The 18,150-nt window shown below is 46.6% G+C and overlaps 1 protein-coding gene across 2 annotated transcripts in view; it reads right to left on the bottom strand.

Annotated features, from left to right (window-relative positions):
* Positions 1-18,150, bottom strand: part of spns2 (SPNS lysolipid transporter 2, sphingosine-1-phosphate) — a 61,379-nt gene that overhangs the window by 10,536 nt on the left and 32,693 nt on the right. For both annotated transcript variants that reach the window (XM_082548836.1, XM_082548837.1), the window contains exons 4-11: positions 14,794-14,945; positions 11,216-11,282; positions 8,786-8,928; positions 7,661-7,813; positions 7,208-7,397; positions 5,405-5,470; positions 4,891-4,989; positions 1,463-1,626 (exon numbers count right to left, since the gene is read on the bottom strand). In XM_082548836.1, coding sequence (XP_082404962.1) covers positions 1,463-1,626; positions 4,891-4,989; positions 5,405-5,470; positions 7,208-7,397; positions 7,661-7,813; positions 8,786-8,928; positions 11,216-11,282; positions 14,794-14,945 — 1,034 coding nt within the window. The remainder of the gene's footprint in view (positions 1-1,462; positions 1,627-4,890; positions 4,990-5,404; positions 5,471-7,207; positions 7,398-7,660; positions 7,814-8,785; positions 8,929-11,215; positions 11,283-14,793; positions 14,946-18,150) is intronic.

Raw genomic sequence — 18,150 nt, 5'->3', positions numbered from 1 at the left:
AGTTGTGCGTGTTGTGAGCTTTCTCGGTCCCCGAGGTGCCGTTTGCTGTTTGTTACATAAGAGCTGCTGTTTCAGTCTGATGGGATATTTCGCACAAATCTGCTGTGTAGCGCGCAGGTATGAACGCTGCGTTTGCTGTTGTATCGAGTGGATTCACAGTCATTTATTTATGCTTCAGCTTTCCACAGGAGCAGGCTGTGGGTGTGGATGGTGTTCTTCCTACCACAGTGTCTGTGTAACGTCTGTATACTCACACGTATTACTGCAGCATAAGGATTTATTACATACTGATTAAACATTTTTTCTTTTAGTCTTTTATGCAGGGAGACTTAAAGCTGTACTGGCGTTGAGTCCAAGTGACCTTAATGCTAACTTCCATACACCATGTGAAGTATTTGTATGAGGACACGCCTCCAGTCTGTAGTGTGTAGCTCTGCACATGCTGCAGCATTAGACCTAAACAGTGTCACGTGAAAGTTAAGGGCTTGTGGTTGGACATAGTTTGAGTGAACATTTGCAATCTGCAATAATGTGGTTGCATGTTTGGCCACAGCCTCGTATCTATTACTGGCACAATGGCAAGAGTGTGACTCTTTTTCTTCTTCGAGTAAACCCACCAGAAGCGCAGCGTGGCTTCGTAGCCACAGCAGTGATGTATGTCTTTAAAAAGAGCTCTTTAAAACCGTATATTAACATTTCACAGAGGAAACATCGACAGCGTGAACGGCAGCTTGGACTACAAATATGGCAACGACACTAAAACGCTCCTCTGGTGATTATTTTGACCAAGCTGGACAAAAAAAGCTCGAACGGGGTTTGGAAAACACTGGGAAACAACGCGTGACTAAGTCGATCGGGCGAAGACAGACTTCAGACTTCAGACTGCCATCCTGTCTAAAAACACCCGTCATCTTCAGCAGGAAGGAAGTCATTTCTTAGAACGCTGGCACCAGGGGAGTAAGCCGACGTGATAAAGAAAACAGGAAAAAAGTAGTCAGGAGGAAATAAGAAGGCCGAAGAAGGACGAGTGTGTTTTTGCCTTTTAAGGCTATGACCTGCTCGGGTTTGAAGGAGGGAAAATATGAACGTATGAGCAGGATAGGCTGGTAAAAGTCTTAGTGAGAACAAATTGATGGCTACAACAGCTCTGGAGCATTTTCAGCTGACTGGGACTTTCTGCTGGCTCGGGGCCTTTCTGGGTCCTCCGGGTTGGCACCACTCTTGGCATCGCTCAGGCGCCGTGTGCCTGGCTTGCCTCAAACTCAAGCGTAAATAAAAAATCTCAACCCAATGTTTCTGCACTCTGCTGACAATAAATAATACAAGGATTGCTGACACCTCCTCAACCTCTCGCAACTAAGATGATTTGTTTTGAACTTGTGGAGGTCTTACATGAAGAATGAATGACTCAATAATACATGAAATAATGATGAGTTATTCAAAAACAGTCCGAGTCACTTACTGGGCCTCGGCTTTATCTTTGTCATCCAGGAAATAGAGCGCGGTGGCCAGGAAAAACATGCCCCCCAGGACGATGATGAAGGGACAAAGCATGAGGGCATAGCCCAAACTCAGGAACCGCCACAGTGCTGATGTAGTGTACTTCTGCTGAAGGGCGTCCGAGATCTGCAATCAGGCCAGACGCACATACACAATGACACATGACCACAAACACAACAAAAGGAAAGATTGTACTCATTCAAAACCTTATCTTTATATATCTCCTAATGCTCTGACACACTACAAGCTGCTCACTGCTCAGCGTGAGTTCTGCACATTTCATCACTGCAAAACCGACACATGATGTAAGACGCCTTGTTTTTGTCCTAAAATAGGCAGGATTTCACAGCTGATAGCTCATCTTCATCTTCAGCAACACCAGCATTCAGTCTGTCGTGCGCAGTGTCGAGAAAAACAACAGCTGGAGAGCGGTGGGAGTGAAGTGACCATCTCTGCCTCCCAGAGATCGCTGCTCTGACAGTCGTGACGGAGAGGAGGCTGGTGCTGCTAGCTTTCAGCAGACTGTGGGCTGTCGAATCCGTGGGCAACAATAGGTCACTAAAGCACAGGCATTTCTTGTTATGTCAGCAAAAGCCAGGTCTTCTGCAGGGAGAGCTTGAGAAATGCTGACAGGAGGACTGCACGCGTGCAGTATGTGCTCCTATGTGCAGCCACGTGCATGCTTAATAAGGAGCCATTACAGAAAATGACCAAGTGTGTGTGTGTGTGTGTGTGCGTGTGTGTGCGTGTGTGTGTGTGCGTGTGTGTGCATGTGTGTGTGTGCGTGTGTGCGCGTGTGTGTGTGCGTGCGCGCGCGCGTGTGTGTGCGTGCGCGCGCGCGCGTGTGTGTGTGCGTGTGCGCGCGTGTGTGTGTGTGTGTGTGTGTGCGTGTGTGTGTGTGCGTGTGTGCGCGTGTGTGTGTGCGCGCGCGTGTGTGTGTGCGCGCGCGCGCGTGTGTGCGCGCGTGTGTGTGTGTGTGTGTGTGTGTGTGTGTGTGTGTGCGCGTGTGTGTGTGTGCGTGTGTGTGCGCGTGTGTGTGTGTGTGTGTGTGAGAGGCTGGTGCAGAGGCCATTTCGTCAGGTACAGTCAATTGTCTGCAACTTGCAGAGTGCAGCTTGACTAAAAATACGTGGAGAACAGCCGCATGTCTAATTACCAGGAAGCATTTCTTGGAAGATTGCTGAGAGATTGTCACCGGCATCCCGCTGCCACCCACTCTGCCTCTGGCTGTGTCCTACTTTACAGTATAGGTGGAGTCCATCATGTCCTTCTCGGGGGATTCGTTTTGGTGTACGCGCTGATAGAGAGGAATCTTTGTTTTTTTACACGACAGGAAGTGGTATCTGTGCGGCATGCGGGCACCGATATCTGCGGGCGCTGCCATGTGCAGCAGGCGTACTGGAAATGCCGCAGTGGTTTGTTGTGCATGATCTCCGCGTCACACGTCAAAACCTAATTGTGAACCGAGACGACTCACTTGCTCACTTTCTCCTGTGGTTGCTAAGCAATAACCACTGGTCTGTTTTTCTTGTGACTCTCCACTTTGCTCATTCACAGTATTTGTGACAGTGCACGGGCGACTGCGTATCTGCCTGCACTCAGCCTGTGCTGCGACAGGGCCATGGCACTCGTGTGTCTAACCACTGCACAACAACAGCGCTGACGCACTCGGAGCAGTCTATGCTGCGGTCCTGGGTTTGTGGAGGTCTGAGTAACTGCCGGCGGTTGGCTGTGTCACCCAGAGGTGAACTGTGACCCCTGAAGCCTGGATGCAGGCTTTAGTGCCTTCAATACTGAGCTGTGTGTGTTTACCGACATTTGGGGCATGGGCAACGACCGCTAAGTAATAATCTTATATCGGACTATATAAAAGGCATAAGGTTGATGACCTCAATGCCAGCACACATCACATGACAGCTCAGCTGATATTCTGTCAGATATCCAGTTGTCTGCTCATAAACAGAAATTCCTTCCTGCTGTTTTAACCTCACCTTCTGTGCGGCTGCAAGCAGCTTTGCAACCCGCCTCCACCCCAGCTCCTCTTCTCATGCTGTTTCTCGCCTACTCAGTTTCATGTCCGCATGTTTAAGTAGACAACAAAGCCGCGCTGCTATGGTCCTGTCTAAATAATCTGTTATTTCAATTAATATTTAATCTGCTGGTTAATTTTCTGTTTTACTTGGTAAAATTCAGGAAAAAAACGTTTTATTATATCAGTGAGACTCCACCTGTTTTATTTATCCAACATAAAGCACAATGATTTCAAGCAGAGACAAATCCTCCCTGTCGGCAACACGTTGCATTTTTCCTGTTGCGACTGATCTGAACTGTTTCTGTGGTTAGACTATTGGAGCACCGATGGAGCCTTCAAATGAGTAGAATCAAGGTGACTGAGAATGAGTCATACGGTTATCAAAGCAAAATCTCTCTGTGGCAAATCTGTACAATATAATTGATCTATTGAATGTGCAGGCACAATGCAGTGCCAGCCCCTGAACCTGCATCACCACAGAATGTGTATTTTTTTAAAGGCTGGCTTTGATCAGTCGTTGTAAATCATCTTCTGCTTCTTTTGTTACACGGGCTTAGACACTATTTCAACATTTTCATTTAGGGAAGAAAGCACTGCGGTCTGCAGCTCTGCAGACACCTGCGTCTGCGTGAGCCTGTCGGGCCAGTTTGATTCACTAATCAAACACTTCCACTGCTTTGGTTAATGTAGCTAAGCCAGGCTGTGAGCCAGGGCACAACAATACAACACAAAGGCGGTTATGATAAAGTCAAGTGTGTGCATAGATTGTGACACGCTCTACGGCCATCACTGTTGTTCACGCTCCGTGTACGCTGAACACGAGCGCACACCGTGTGCCTCTGTGAGTTACTATTTAACATCGTTTAATCTCAGGCTGAAACGTGAAGAATTTCACTCGACAGTCTGAAGTGAATCCTGTTTCACACTTGACTGAATAGCAAGCAGCACTTCCACTCGGGCCCCTAAATGCTGTTCTTTGGTTGTATACTTGCAGTTTGAAGGGTGGGATGTGGGGCAGGGGGCTGCTTGTGACCTCGAGGGGCCCAGCGTGGCGGTAAGAGCCATTTTCGTCTCCTGACCAGTTGAATACAGTAACAGAGGCCCCTTCTGGGAGCCACGAGGTTTACTAGAGAAAGCCACCGACAGCCTGAAGAGCAGCGGTGAAATCACAGCTCTGTTCACAGCTCTCCTGAGACGTGAGCTAAAAGCTCCACTTTGCACCGTCCTACTTAAAGCGAGAGCTGAACATCGTTTGTGTTGCAGCAGTACTGTCTAGACTCACAACACTGGTTAAACCGTAAACACATTCCCTCTTCACACCCGGATCATCACACAGTGTTGTGTTGGGAGAGTCTTACCAGGCCTATCAGGTACGGACTTCCTGCATCGCCCAGGAGATGAGAGGTGAAGCTCTGGAACGCGACAGCTGTTGCTCTCCGCGTGGGTATAACAACAAACTGCAAAAACACATAAAGAAACAAAGGCTGAAAAATGCAGCAGATTGCACAAAGTAACTGGAAAACCCAGCCCAGGCACACCTGGGTTGTCCACAGTGGTGCGTCTCCACACAGTCACCACCAACACAAACCCAGGCGCTGCTTCGTTCACCCAGCTCAGCGGAAACCCAATTTCATTTGGCTGGTTTGAACTTTTAGACACTAAAACACACATCAGAGAAAAACCTCCCCTGTGTTTGTTTTCACCAGCGGGAATGACTCGGCCTCAGTCGAGGCAGCAATTATCAGCCCCGCCCGAACTGTCGGCCGCTCGCACATTTCCAAACCTGCATCTAATCTGACGACCCCATTGGTAAAGTTTGTCGCTGGAACTTCCAGTGACCCAGAGGAGAAGTACTGGTTTCTCAATACTTACCATTAAGATGTCTGCTGTTATGGCCCAGTTGAGGAAAAGCAGCGTCTCTCCAATAAAGATACAAACCTAAAGAAAGAAAGAGATCGTTAACTCCGTGTGGGAACACTCAGAGAAATGCTTTGCTGCGGTGGTTTAAAAACGCCGAGCGTGTAGCCCACGAGCTGAAGAGCAGCACCGGATGATAAGGATTGTTGTTGAAGCTCAGTGTGGAAAACCACAACTATACAGGTGGAGGAGAAAACTTGAAGTAAGACAGGAACACTCGGGCTGCTGGTGAACAGCACCGAGGGTCCAACACGGCTCCTCACAGCCGGCTGATGTGTTTCCTGCCGGGGAATAAAACTTGTGCTGCTGTTTCAGACCTACAGTACAGAGAGGTCACAGCAGACAGGTCCGCTCTGAAAGCTGCCAACACGTCGCCTCTTAGAAGAGAGACGCACGGCCGTGCGCTGACGAGACAACAGCTGCGAGAGGTCAGACGGCCTCGACAGAGCAGCGCCGCCCGCCGTGTCACGCCTTATAATGTGACACATCTGTCAGCGCTTTGCCATGAAACTTGAGCCGATCACTTACACGCGCTGCTGTACTGTAAGATGATTTAATACTGTACAGTAGACTGAAGCTGGCTAAAAGCAGTGACATCATGTGTTTGAAATTATGACCTCGTAGTGAGGACTGCTACTGTTGCTGCCTGGTAAAAACCCAAACCTCTGTCGTTGGACCCGAGACAGCGTTCAACCTGCACTGTTACCATCTGACACTCGGAGCGATACCAGGCGTCACTTCAGTCATTAGCAAAGCTAAAGCCTGTTTCTGTAATAGAGCAACTGTATAAAATTGAGTTGGACAGATCTGTAATGGTGTAATTAATATGGAAACTTCTGCTCCTCGGCTCTAATCGGCTGAGTCATGCTGCTGCCTGACACCTGATAAATGTGCGCCTTTGACCTGGAAGAAGTTCAAACAAATCTTACTTCATTACATCGAAATCATTATTCGCAGCAGTAATCATCTGTCACCTGGGACCTACTTTGTTTGGCGTGCTACCTGTGGGCTACTCACTTAATTCATATAAATGACACTTAACTTAACATATTGCTGCTTAAATAAATCAGCTTTTGGTTGTTTGCTCGTGGACAGTGGGAGCTCTGCATGTTTGATTTCTTCTTCCTGACAGCAGCTCAGAGGGATTTGTTCCTCATACCAGGATCAAACGTGTCACTCGAATCGTCACTCGGTTTAAAAAAATGCTCACAGTTGTAAAATCCAATACGAAGCCGGACTTTCCAGGGAAAGCCGAGGTCACATTTTTTAGGATATGGAAGCCTGTTTGTTAAGTTTCCTTACACGCATGGGACTGCCACGTTTCTGCCACTGCAGGCCAACTTGTTGAGAGTCCCTTCCTATTCCTTTGTCACTGATAAGAGCGAGAAATCTGTGCTTGATAAGTCCGACATTGTTTCAAAAACAGCCTTTCCTGCTGCACGAGGTAATTAGGTGCACTGGCTCCATGCTGTTTGCCTACGATTAGTGAGTGTGGAGGCCCGATCAGGCTCACCTGTTATTACGATCAGTATGATCAGCTACACCCATTCACTGCTCTGCTCCCACCCGACAGCTTCTCCGTCTCATTTGACTGTCAGCTTCTAGAACGAATCATAGCTGACACGCTAATATCGCCTCATCCTTGAAAATGAAGAATGCTTTTCCAACATCCCCAAACCTGGCACAGCTCTTTACTTAAACTTGATCCACTGCAGGCACAACGCCGTCTGTGCGACAGCTCCAGGGAACGAGCCTTACGTAAGCTCCAATGATGCTCTTCTTGGCCACCACGAAGATGAGGCAGATGAAGATGGCCGAGCCCAGCATGCTGACGGCGCACACCAGAGGGTCGGCTCGTTCTGTCTTCTGGCGACACAGGCGTGTGGTGAGAGCCCCGATGACCACGCCTAACAGCCCCGTCACACATGTGATGGCCCCGAACACCATGCTGTGGGAAATAACGCAGATTTAGACGAGCAGGTTTTACAGCGTGAAACACTGCGATCAAGGTCGCAGAAGAATGGCGCACTGTAAAAAAAAGCTACAATCAGCTGCTCACAGTGGGGTGTGTCACACGCTCCTCCTCATGCATCCTTTGGAGGAAACTCAAATAGTTTTACTTTCTATCTCTGATCCTTAAACGGTGCTGGAGTCCTGCCCTTTACAAGGAAACAGAAATCCACCCCCTCCGTCGAGTCATGAGCCTCTCACCTGTCCGTGCTACTGCAAATCTCTTTTGTGCAAGCCTCTGCCGTCTTCTGCACCACCCGGGCTCTAAACAGGTAGCCAGGAATCCATATACCAAACGCACCCGTGGCAAAGGAGACCGCTGCCGAAGCCAAGGAGGAGAACACGTAGCTCCGACTGGCAACAAAGACACAGAAAGATCGTGAGGATAATCACATCGTGTCAAACATCTCGCTGACTCTTTCTTATCTGACCAGAACTGCAAGCTGATGGTTGCACAGAGTTAAAGCAGCTGAAACAGCAGGTGCTGCAGCTCAAAGCCACCGAAGTGAAGAATAAATCCAAACGGCTAAAAATGTCCAACATCTCTATAAAGAAACCCAGCCCACGGGTCCAACACAACAAAGCTACAGTGTTTCACCGGCTGGGACCACATCCTTTGTAACGATGGGCGATGAGGGAGTACGAACTGGTGCTGCGGTTTGGGGAAGGCCTCGAAGGGGACTGGTGACGCCTCCCGGGCCGGACAGATCCTATGTACTAACGAGGAGTGAATGAAGGAAAGGACGAGAGGAGAGGAGAGGAGCGAGAGAAAACGGGGGGGCATGAAAATGAGAACAGCAGGTATTGGTGAAGGGGGGGCTTCTACAGCCTGAGGCCGGAGGTGGTCTGCTCCTGAAATTCAGATGATATCTCCATGTGCTGTTCAGCAGAAGGGCAGGAGGACAGTGAATGCTCCTGTTGGCATTTCCATTTCAGCCATGGTTACATAATGAAGACGTGTGTAATGCTTTTGTTTGTCCATCCAACAATTTAAAGGTACTGATGAAGGATGTAGTTGAATGTAAAGAAGCATGTTCTCACACTTAGAAAGCTAAAAACAGACAATTCTGCTATTTTCCTTATTTAATATCAGCTGTGAGCAAACCAGAGGGAAGCAAAGACAGGGTGGACATGTAGGGAAACTGAGACGACAGCTTTAGACGGAGGATGATCGGAGGGGCAGATGATCTAGGATGAGATCATTTAGGACTGTTGGGACCTTGCAGCTCGACTTATATCCAAAACTCTAAATCTATCCATAAATCCCCCTGAACACTGAACTCATAAACGATTTCCCAAAATGTGCTGTCTGAAAGTGAGCCTTACTTCTTGGCGAGCGCTTTCATGTCACACAACCAGGAGGTGCGGCTCCTGATGCGACCTCCCAGCTGATCGGCGCTCCCTCTCTTTGGGTCAGGGACAAGGAGCAGGATGAGAACGCTTGCAGTGATGCCTAAAACTGGGGAAACCTAAAGGGACGAGAATCAATCAGCATCAGAGTTCAGACACATCATGCTAACAAACAGCAATAGAAGAGTTAAAACAGGAGACAAAGAACGCTGTTTCCAGTCTGAATGGACGGCGTCTGCGTTACGCCTGACACTCACTGTGTGTGTGTGTGTGCATGTGTGGGTGTGCATGTGTGTGTGTGCATGTGCATGCATGTGTGCATGTGCATGTGCATGTGTGTGCATGTGTGGGTGTGGGCCTGGCTGTGGGTACAAGCACACAAGAGCCTAAAAAAGCTTTTTTTGTTTTTGCTTTGTGAAGTTTCACCGAGGTGAAAACCTCATAAAGTGCCCATCTGCTGCTATAGTCACCATCATCTTTCATGGGCTGCGTGGCAGCGTGTTTGTACCTGCGTGCGACTTTGTGGCGGAGACGAAGACAAAAGGCAGGATGGGCTGCGTTCGAGGGGGTTCGTTTGAGTGATACAAATTGCTCACAAAAGCAAAACCAATTTCGTATGTCAGGGGAAATTCATCCCGTTATATTTTGATGCTCATAAAAGCCCATTTATATGCATAAGTACTGCGCTGCTGTGAAACGTGTGTCTGTGTGTGTCTGTGTGTGTCTGTGTGAGGATGTGTGCGTCTGTGTTTGTCCTTTGGAGTTTTTCACTGGGGGAATAATTCTGTGTCTGCCGTGGCTCATAATGCAGTTAATAATGTGGCTGCGCTCTCAGAAGTGTGAGGATTACGCTGCCGTGCGCCGCCGTCTACATCGAAATCTTATAACGTGTCTCAGAGCGAGGCGGCCTAATGGAAGCTGGAGCTGGTCTCACTGAAGGGGAAACAAATATCAGGTTTTTTGGCACTTATGTTCCTTCAGAATTATTCTAAAACTCAAAGGGGCTGTGACCTTTAACCTCGACTCCCACAGGGCCCATTAGACGCTTCCTGTATGGGTGGTGGGCTATCAAATAAATGAGCTACTGCCCTCTCCTGCTGGACCTCCTTTGTTGCTTCATCCCATCCATATTTTCAGGAAGCTAGCTGGAACACGCTGGGCAAAAACAAACGGAAGCGCTGCAGTGTTTTTCCCTTCAAGCAGGATGCCGCTGCAAAGAACCCGTTTTATGTCTTGTTATTTGTTTTCCCTGCATGCCACACCGGTGATTAATTGGCTTTGAGATTGTTTTATTGGAATGTCATTGTGGCTGCTTTGGAACAAGCCAGCCTGCTCTTTGTTTTTATTTTAAAGCTCCGCCACGGCGAGGAAGAAATGAACTTCCTGCCAAGCGAGCTGTCCGCGTCCAGGAATCTCTTCCATGGCGAGAAAGTTTCATGTGTTCCAGTCACTTCATAAGAAGGGTGAGGTCATACTTCGTTCCAAGGATGGGCCTGAAGTTAGCGGTTCGTGAGGAGCCCTGCTGGGGTTCTCGCTGGTCCCCTCCTTTGAGGCCGGGCGGCTTCATTGAGGTTCACCTCCAAACATTTGGTCTCAGCTTTGGCAACAGTGATTTATGCTCCTAATAGAGCACCTTTCTCCTGCTGCAGCACAAAACAGTCTATTAATGAGTTTTTTCAATATCCCATCAGCAGGTTTCTGCAGATAAATTTCTCTCGGGAGCAGAAATGAGCCTTTTATCAAACGAGATCCAGGTTAATTCGTCAGAGCACCTTTAGGGTATTTGCCCAACAGTACTTAGTCACAGCTGTAGCGCCATGCCCGGCTCATTGCTCCATCGCTGCCCTACAAAGACGTTTAATGCCTGCGGCGCCTGTTGCAGCTCATTTCCTGCGGGTGATTCTTGCTCTCTATAAACAGCATCTTTGCATCAGCTGCTGAATCGGGCTCTGACATCATCTCTGTCGCTTTGCTTTACGGTGTGACGTCAGGAGACATTTGTTTGACACAACACAGCTCGTACCTGCGGATGCACCTGAGACGTGCAACAGTGACACAATGGCCAAACCAAATGTTGTATTTCCTTAATCTCCTGTAGTGACAAAGACCTCCCAGAGCTGCCATTTATCCTCGTTCAGCAGAAATGGCCTACATGAGCAAAATGTTACTTAAATGTTTACAGCGACTGCAGCGTGTTTATTAGAAATCCACGTTCCTGCTGCTGAAGCCGATCAGAACCTATGCAGCAAATGTTTTTTTGGTGTGAACGCGTAATGGAAGAAGATGTTTTTAGAAAGGCTTCTGCAGGAAGCTGAAGGCTGAGCTAAGGAGGATTTGAGCCTCTGTTCCCCAAACGTCTGAGCCAGTGCCCCCTCCCACCACCCCACATGATGCTGACGCTCTTACCCTCAGTGCCCAGTGCCAGTCTCCTGCAGCCTCCTTGGCGCTGGAGCCCAGGATGTAGCCCAGCCCGCTGCAGAGGGACAAACAGGTTATGCATCAAAACACAACATATACAGCATTTTACTGTCAGCCTGCTCTGCTCAAGTTTACCGAATCACAGAAACATTTGGGTCCATCTTCACATAACAGCATAATGGCATCATTCTCCCTGCAGCACACTCATGATGTGATGTGCACGTCTGCAAAGGTTGTTTGGGTACAACGATCTCATCGAGCAATCGTTCTTAAAATGATCCTGCAGTGTGTAGGTCAGACACTGAATCTGCAACACTTCAATACACAGGCCGGGTTTTTCTAGTGTTTCTGAGTAAATCGAGCCTATTGCTGTGTTACTAAACAGAACAGGTCCTGAGCTGCTTCATTCATCTGAGGTAATGTTGCTCTTCTCTCAGCTTGTGGCCATTCTGCCACGGTCTCTGCCCTCATCAGTGCATTTGTGCCCACAGACCTGTTGTTGTTGTTCCTCTTTCAGACTTTGTGTGAAAGATATATATATATATATATATATATATATATATATATATATATATATATATATATATAAAAATATATAAAAGCAGTTGCTGAAATGCTCAAATGCCCCGCCCATGGTACCTGTTCGGATCGCTCTTCTTCCCCTGATCAGTGGCCGCTTCGACAAACAATCACTGGAATTATGTGTAATTAGTGAAGTGGTCAGTCAGTTGTGACTCAGTGACATGCGTCAGCTGAGTCTGTCATTTCCATCACTGAAGCCCACACTACTACACATCCTGTTTGTAGTCTGATTATAGCTGCTGAGTGTTTGGGAACTAATGACGTGTTACTGATCAAAGCACCGGAATCTGTTTGGTCTCTGCGTGGGTGATTTGTGCGAGCAGCCACTAAACGCAGGTGTAAAGTAACTAATGTGAGGACACAGAGCCAGTGTTGTCTTCTGGCCGCGGGCTTTACTCTCACAGTAATTTCACTGCTTTTGCTAAAAAAATGGTGTTTTGTGCTTAACGAATGAACGCTGCAGTGAAACGTTTGAGGGAACTGTCGCTGGATCAGATCGGGTGAGATCGGCGTGGCATCAGCGTTTCAAGGACAAAAAGGATTCAGATTGATAACTGGGCACCTGGGGATTAGTAAATACAAAGCTGCTGAGCTTGTAGGCGATGACGTAACTGCCAGTAATGATGAAACTGTCAGAAAAGACGCTGCTTTACACCCCTGATGCCAGTTTATCCAGCATGACCATACTCATCAAATGTCAACAGAAAACCCGACGAGTGTGACAGTAACATGAATCGTTAACTTTCAGAGGCTTTGAGCACTTTTGACCTACACTGATCTCTGCCACTAAAACTGAAGACTGTAAAGTGGCTTGGATGGAAAACGTCGCTGACGATCATCACTGAGACACGTCTCTAAATGAAGTTTTCTTTGTTTGTCACACGTTTATGACGCTGCATTACGGGAACGTTACCTGGAAAAATGGAGTTAAATGGGCGAACTAACTAAACGGTGGCTAACTGTAAACTTTGTACACAACATTCTGAATCTCTCAGATGCAAATTTGTCATTTAACCTATAGACACAACAAAAGTGGACTCGACATCAAGTGATAGTGATGTTTGTAAAGAAGAGGTTCTCCTTGATCCACCATCACTTTGGTACCGACGTCAGCGGGGCAGTTTGAGCTCTTACTGGCAGAGATGGAGTCATGTGTGAGGGCGCAGAGGAATCTGATTACCTTTACACTTTCATATCGCTGCATATTCAAACGCTATGATCGCACTTGTTTCCAAATGCAGCGGTCTGATTGGTCAGATCATGCAAAAAATCCTCCGAATCGAAACAATCTGAAAAATGACGGCGTTAAATCTGAAAACATGTTAACACACAATATAAACGCGTCTGGTGCGTTAAGGCCTTTAAGTCTTGCCTGACACTAAACACGATCACAGCTTGACGGAGCTCATGGCTTCCACGGACAGACACTCTGCCCCAGATAGCAGTGACACATTGGCCCCGAGCCTGGCGTCCAACACTTTGCGCGGCTTCTACTCACAGTTTGTTTCAGAATCAGAATCAGAATACTTTATTGATCCCTGGGGGAAATTATTTTTTGTTACAGTGCTCCATTTTAAACCAACATTAAGACAAGACAGACAATACACTAACTAAGAATAGTACAATATATACATATATATACACATACATACATACATACATAAGTCACTCATAAATAAATAGTTGGAAAAGAAACATGTGTAGTTAAACTCTTGACTGGAAAAGTGAAGAAAGCCAGTCAGCCTTTGTGATTTCTGAGTTATCTGCATGTGCAGAGCCTCTCCCCACATGCTGTTTCCCATCAGAATAATAAATTGCAACACTAGCGAGAGGATCAATTGAGCGCAACAACTTTGTTATCAGCACTTGCTGCTAAAAGAGACAAAACATGTTTAGCTGGTTTTATACACACGCACAGTGAAGGTGGAAACAGTCTGCCGTCGTCGGCTAGTCTTCCAAAAATAACAGAGCAGCATAAACGTGCTCAGACAGCATATGATATTTCCAGTGAGTGACTAACAGCTAATCTTATCAGAGAGCGTTTGGAAAGTTCGACACAACAATAAAACCTGAGCATGAAAAACAGACCGACTCAAACGGCAGCGAGACCCAGAAACATATCTGTGGGGCCGGTTTCAAAAAGGTTTGAAAAAACAAACAAACAAAGGATGAAGGGCAGGGGAAGCCGTTTCCTATGAATCCAGTCTAATTCCTGGGTCATTTCCTGAAAATGGTCACCGCAGCGTCAGTAAAGACAAACAAGCGGGAGAGTGGATAGGATGTTTGACGCGCCACGCCGAGGCTCCCTCTTTCACCTCCCATTGTCATTGTTGCTGGGCAGTTTACCGTGACCCAAACAACTCTGGCGAGTCATAACACAAGCACTCAAAGGGCAGATTAGGCTTCCCTTTGCTCGTCTGTCTCCAGCCTGGATATAATGACAGAAATGTCAAATAACGCTCATGTTCAGAGCGTTGCAGACTACGCAGCGCTTCCAGCATGCAAACGATGGAGAACAGCACAGCCTGCGACAGCTCGGGCGAATGGGACGTCTCTAAAGTGAGCATCGCAGGTACATTGGTCTTTTATTTCTTGGCTCTGTTTGTTTTCTCCCTGAGCTTCTTTATCTGCTTAAATGAATTGCAGAGCCTAGAGACTCGAGCTTAATAATACCTCCTACTCACAAATCTCCATGTCACAGCTCCAACCCTGCTTTAAGCTTCACAGAGCCAACTGAAAGTATTTTTCTGCAAAGGTTCAATTTAAAAAAAACAAACATAAGCGTGACCTTCCCAATGTGAGGAAAAGTTCAATTATCTATATGACAGCTCTGTAGTTCCTTTGGATTTAACATCTGAAGGACGGGCTAGGAGAGATGAAAGGATGAAAACGTTCATGGTCATCACTGAGGTGTCGTTTCATGAACATTCAGCTCCCAAAATAGCTCATCAGCTTCAACAACCCAGGCCCTGTCTGCATCTTACCTTCCCAGGGGGATGGCCAGGTAGAAGACAGAGAGCATCATGGTGCGGGTGTTACTAGTAAAGAGGTCTCCTATGATGGTGGGAGAGATGGAGGAGTAGCTGGATTCTCCGATGCCCACGAGTCCTCTGGAGAGCACAAACAGCCAGAAGTACTGTGGAGAGGAGGAAGAAGCTAATCTGCGTATCCTTGTGTTACAATCACAACATTTAATCACTTAGTATTTACATCTGTGCTGATTCAGCATCGCTGAGCTTGTGAACATACAGTGGAGGATCAGTGGGTCATCCTCCGAGACATCAGAGCATCAAACATGGTAATTCTGTTTAACCATTATTGAGTTCCTACTTTACACCAGGTAAATATAAAATACAATGAAACACCATGTAGTCGGTCTTTATAGGTGTAGTCCACCAGTTAAGTATATTATCATTGTCGCAAAATATTCAGTGGCTTCATGAGCTCTTGTATGAGCACCAAAAAACATGGATTTTCAGAATAAAAGTCTTTTATAATTCTTCTTTCTGCATATGTTAGCATAGTCTGCATCTATGCCCATCATGCTGCTGTACTGGTGCTGAGCACAGATTAGTTATTGACTTTGAATGTTATGTATTATATTATCAGTTAATGGAAATATAACAGCAGTAAGATTTTATGTGTTTAATCTGCGCGGTATGAAGGCATGAAGAGACAAACTTAAAAGGCCTTAATAGGAGCATCTTTCTCATTGAGGCACCTGTGCAGGCAGCTGATCGCTAACTGTTTCCACGGCAACCACTACTCACTACATCTGGACGACCGGCTTGCTTGTAAAGCTGCAAAGAAATCGGGATCCCCACACAGGAGACAAATGACAAACACGGGTCAGTAATCTGACCTGTGATCTGGCCACAACGAGACATTTACAGTAAAGACTTCCAATCCAGTCAGCTGCTCTTATATGCAAAGCCTTTTTAAGATCTTTTTATTTCCACTCGTAACGCGGCTCTGGGCTGTTACAGCCCGATAAGCAGTGTCCTTCATAAAGACGTAATTAGGAGCTGTTTATACCAGTGAAGACGCCAAAGATGTGTTTACTGTTTTTTCAGCACATAGTTTTGCATTATTATATTGCTTGAGACTATGAGCCCATGCAAGTGTTTACTGCTGTGTATATAGTTATGTTTGTCACATTGTTTGAAATGATTTACAGACAGACTATTTTTTTCCTTTAATGGCCGTTTGGTGGGATGATGACAGGCACTCTTCCTGTGTTTGTGGTCACTGGAACAGAAACTCTACAAAGAAGCAACGCTGCCAAAGAAGCACCACAAAAATGTGGTTTGGAAAACGTCTGAAGACTACAAAGACACGAAAGAGAAGTTTGAGATGATCGAAACCTTTCCCCGACTTTTGAATGAGTTAAAGACAAATATCAGCATGCTGACATGGCGGGGTTAGTTTCCCATGTTCACTGACATACGATGAGCTCACAATCAGCTGTTTTCAACTAGTACGTTTGAGAAACTGTGTGTTGTTACTTTATTAAAGCACAGTCTGATATTTATCTACAGGACACCAGTTCAGGCACTTGTCACTGGCCCTGACACTTTAGCAAGTCCAAAGAGGTACTTTGAAGGAAACTTTGATCATTTACGTCCACGTCTACTCGCTTCTTTGGTTATATTAAAGGTAGAATGGGAGGTCTGTGGAACCAGGACTACCAGTTTGGACTGGGAGACAGACACCTGCTCTGCTTTTAAGATTAAAAACTTTCCTTTTTGGTAAAGCTTATAGTTGGAGCTGGATCAGGTGGCCTACAGGTGCATTTAGTCATTAGTTATCATTAACGGTGCCGTGCCTGCTGACAGACGGTGTACGTGTGTTTTATGTGTTAACAGACCTCTCTGCACTGAATCATATCTGTTATTAACCTCTGTCTCTCTTCCACAGCATGTCTTTATCCTGTCTTCCTTCGCTCACCCCAACCAATCGCAGCAGATGGCCCCGCCCCTCCCTGAGCCTGGTTCTGTCTGAGGTTTCTTCCTGTTAAAAGGGAGTTTTTCCTTCCCACTGTTGCCAAAGTGCTGCTCACAGGGGGTCATATGATTGTTGGGTTTTTCTCTGTACCTATGAAGCGCCTTGAGGCGACTTATGTTGTGATTTGGCGCTATATAAATAAAATTGAATTGAATTTTATTCATTAGTGCTGTATTCTGTGTGCGTCCTTGCTTCTAACTCTTCTGTCATTTCTAACTAAGCCACTCCCACCTTTCCTGCTTTCCCACCAGTCGCATCACATGATTTTTCCCTCTGCTCATCTGCACTTCACTCCCTTTGTGAGTGCCCTCATGACATGTACTGTGGGAACAAAGACCGTTCCTTGCCTGATTGTCTTTGTGCTGTTGCCAGAGCTTTCCAGTTATTCATAGATGTTCTTGTTTTTTAACCCCTGCTAACCTGGAACTTGCCGCCACCTTTCTTTTCTCTTTCTGCTTGATTTGAAAGTTTTCCTGTTTGGAGTAAACTCCAAGCGGACTTTTACCTGCTTGTGTCTGAGTCATGCAGACTGGCTATTCACTGAAGAGCAGTCACGCAACAACACCATTATAAAGATGATACCCTCATAAAACTATAAACAAAAAAAGGATCATCAACCTGTGGAGTTGGTCCAACAAAAGATCTCGATGTCCTCGTCTCACACCCTCGACACAAACGAGGTGACGCTGAGTGAGCTGAGCGATGCTTTCTACTAAACTAAGGTATAAACAGGGACAGTCCTGGAAATATAACATATAAAGCCTACCAGAGGCAGACAAGCTGCAGCACAATGTGCTGTCTTTCTGGCGTATAGTAAGGAGCAGCGAGTGATATGCTTCAACATGTTAAAATAAAGAAGCACAAGTGATCACTTTATGACATAATCTTGTGGTCATGAGGAAAAAGTATGAAGTTTCACTTTGTGGTGAATTTCTCTTATGTAAGATCTGCATCCTGCATCTCCTGCGAGTCCTTCCAAACGCCCCAGAGCGCCTCAAATGCATCACGACAGGAGTCTGTTGTAAGCACTCGTTAGCATTTCATTGCGTGTCGTGTCTTTCATCTCTCCTGGTGACAGTGCCACAGCTATTATATAACAGCCATCATGTCTCGTTTGATCGGCACGCTCAGGAACATGTCTTAAGGGTGGAGTCACAGTTGGAGACAAAGGACGTGAGCCATCAGCGGCCTTTGTGGGATTCGTCAGAGCTCCTTAACTTCAACTTATCTATAAGTGGCCTCGATGTATTTGCTGCTTAGGCGCAGCAGTCGAGTCGAGGACAGAGGACAGAGGACAGAGGACAGAGGACAGAGGACAGAGGACAGGCTCCTGAGAC

Source organism: Aulonocara stuartgranti (assembly GCF_965226115.1).
Source record: "Aulonocara stuartgranti genome assembly, chromosome: 10".
NCBI lineage: Eukaryota > Metazoa > Chordata > Actinopteri > Cichliformes > Cichlidae > Aulonocara > Aulonocara stuartgranti.
Note: the sequence above shows the minus strand (reverse complement) of the source record. Positions and strands in the feature narration are given on the sequence as shown.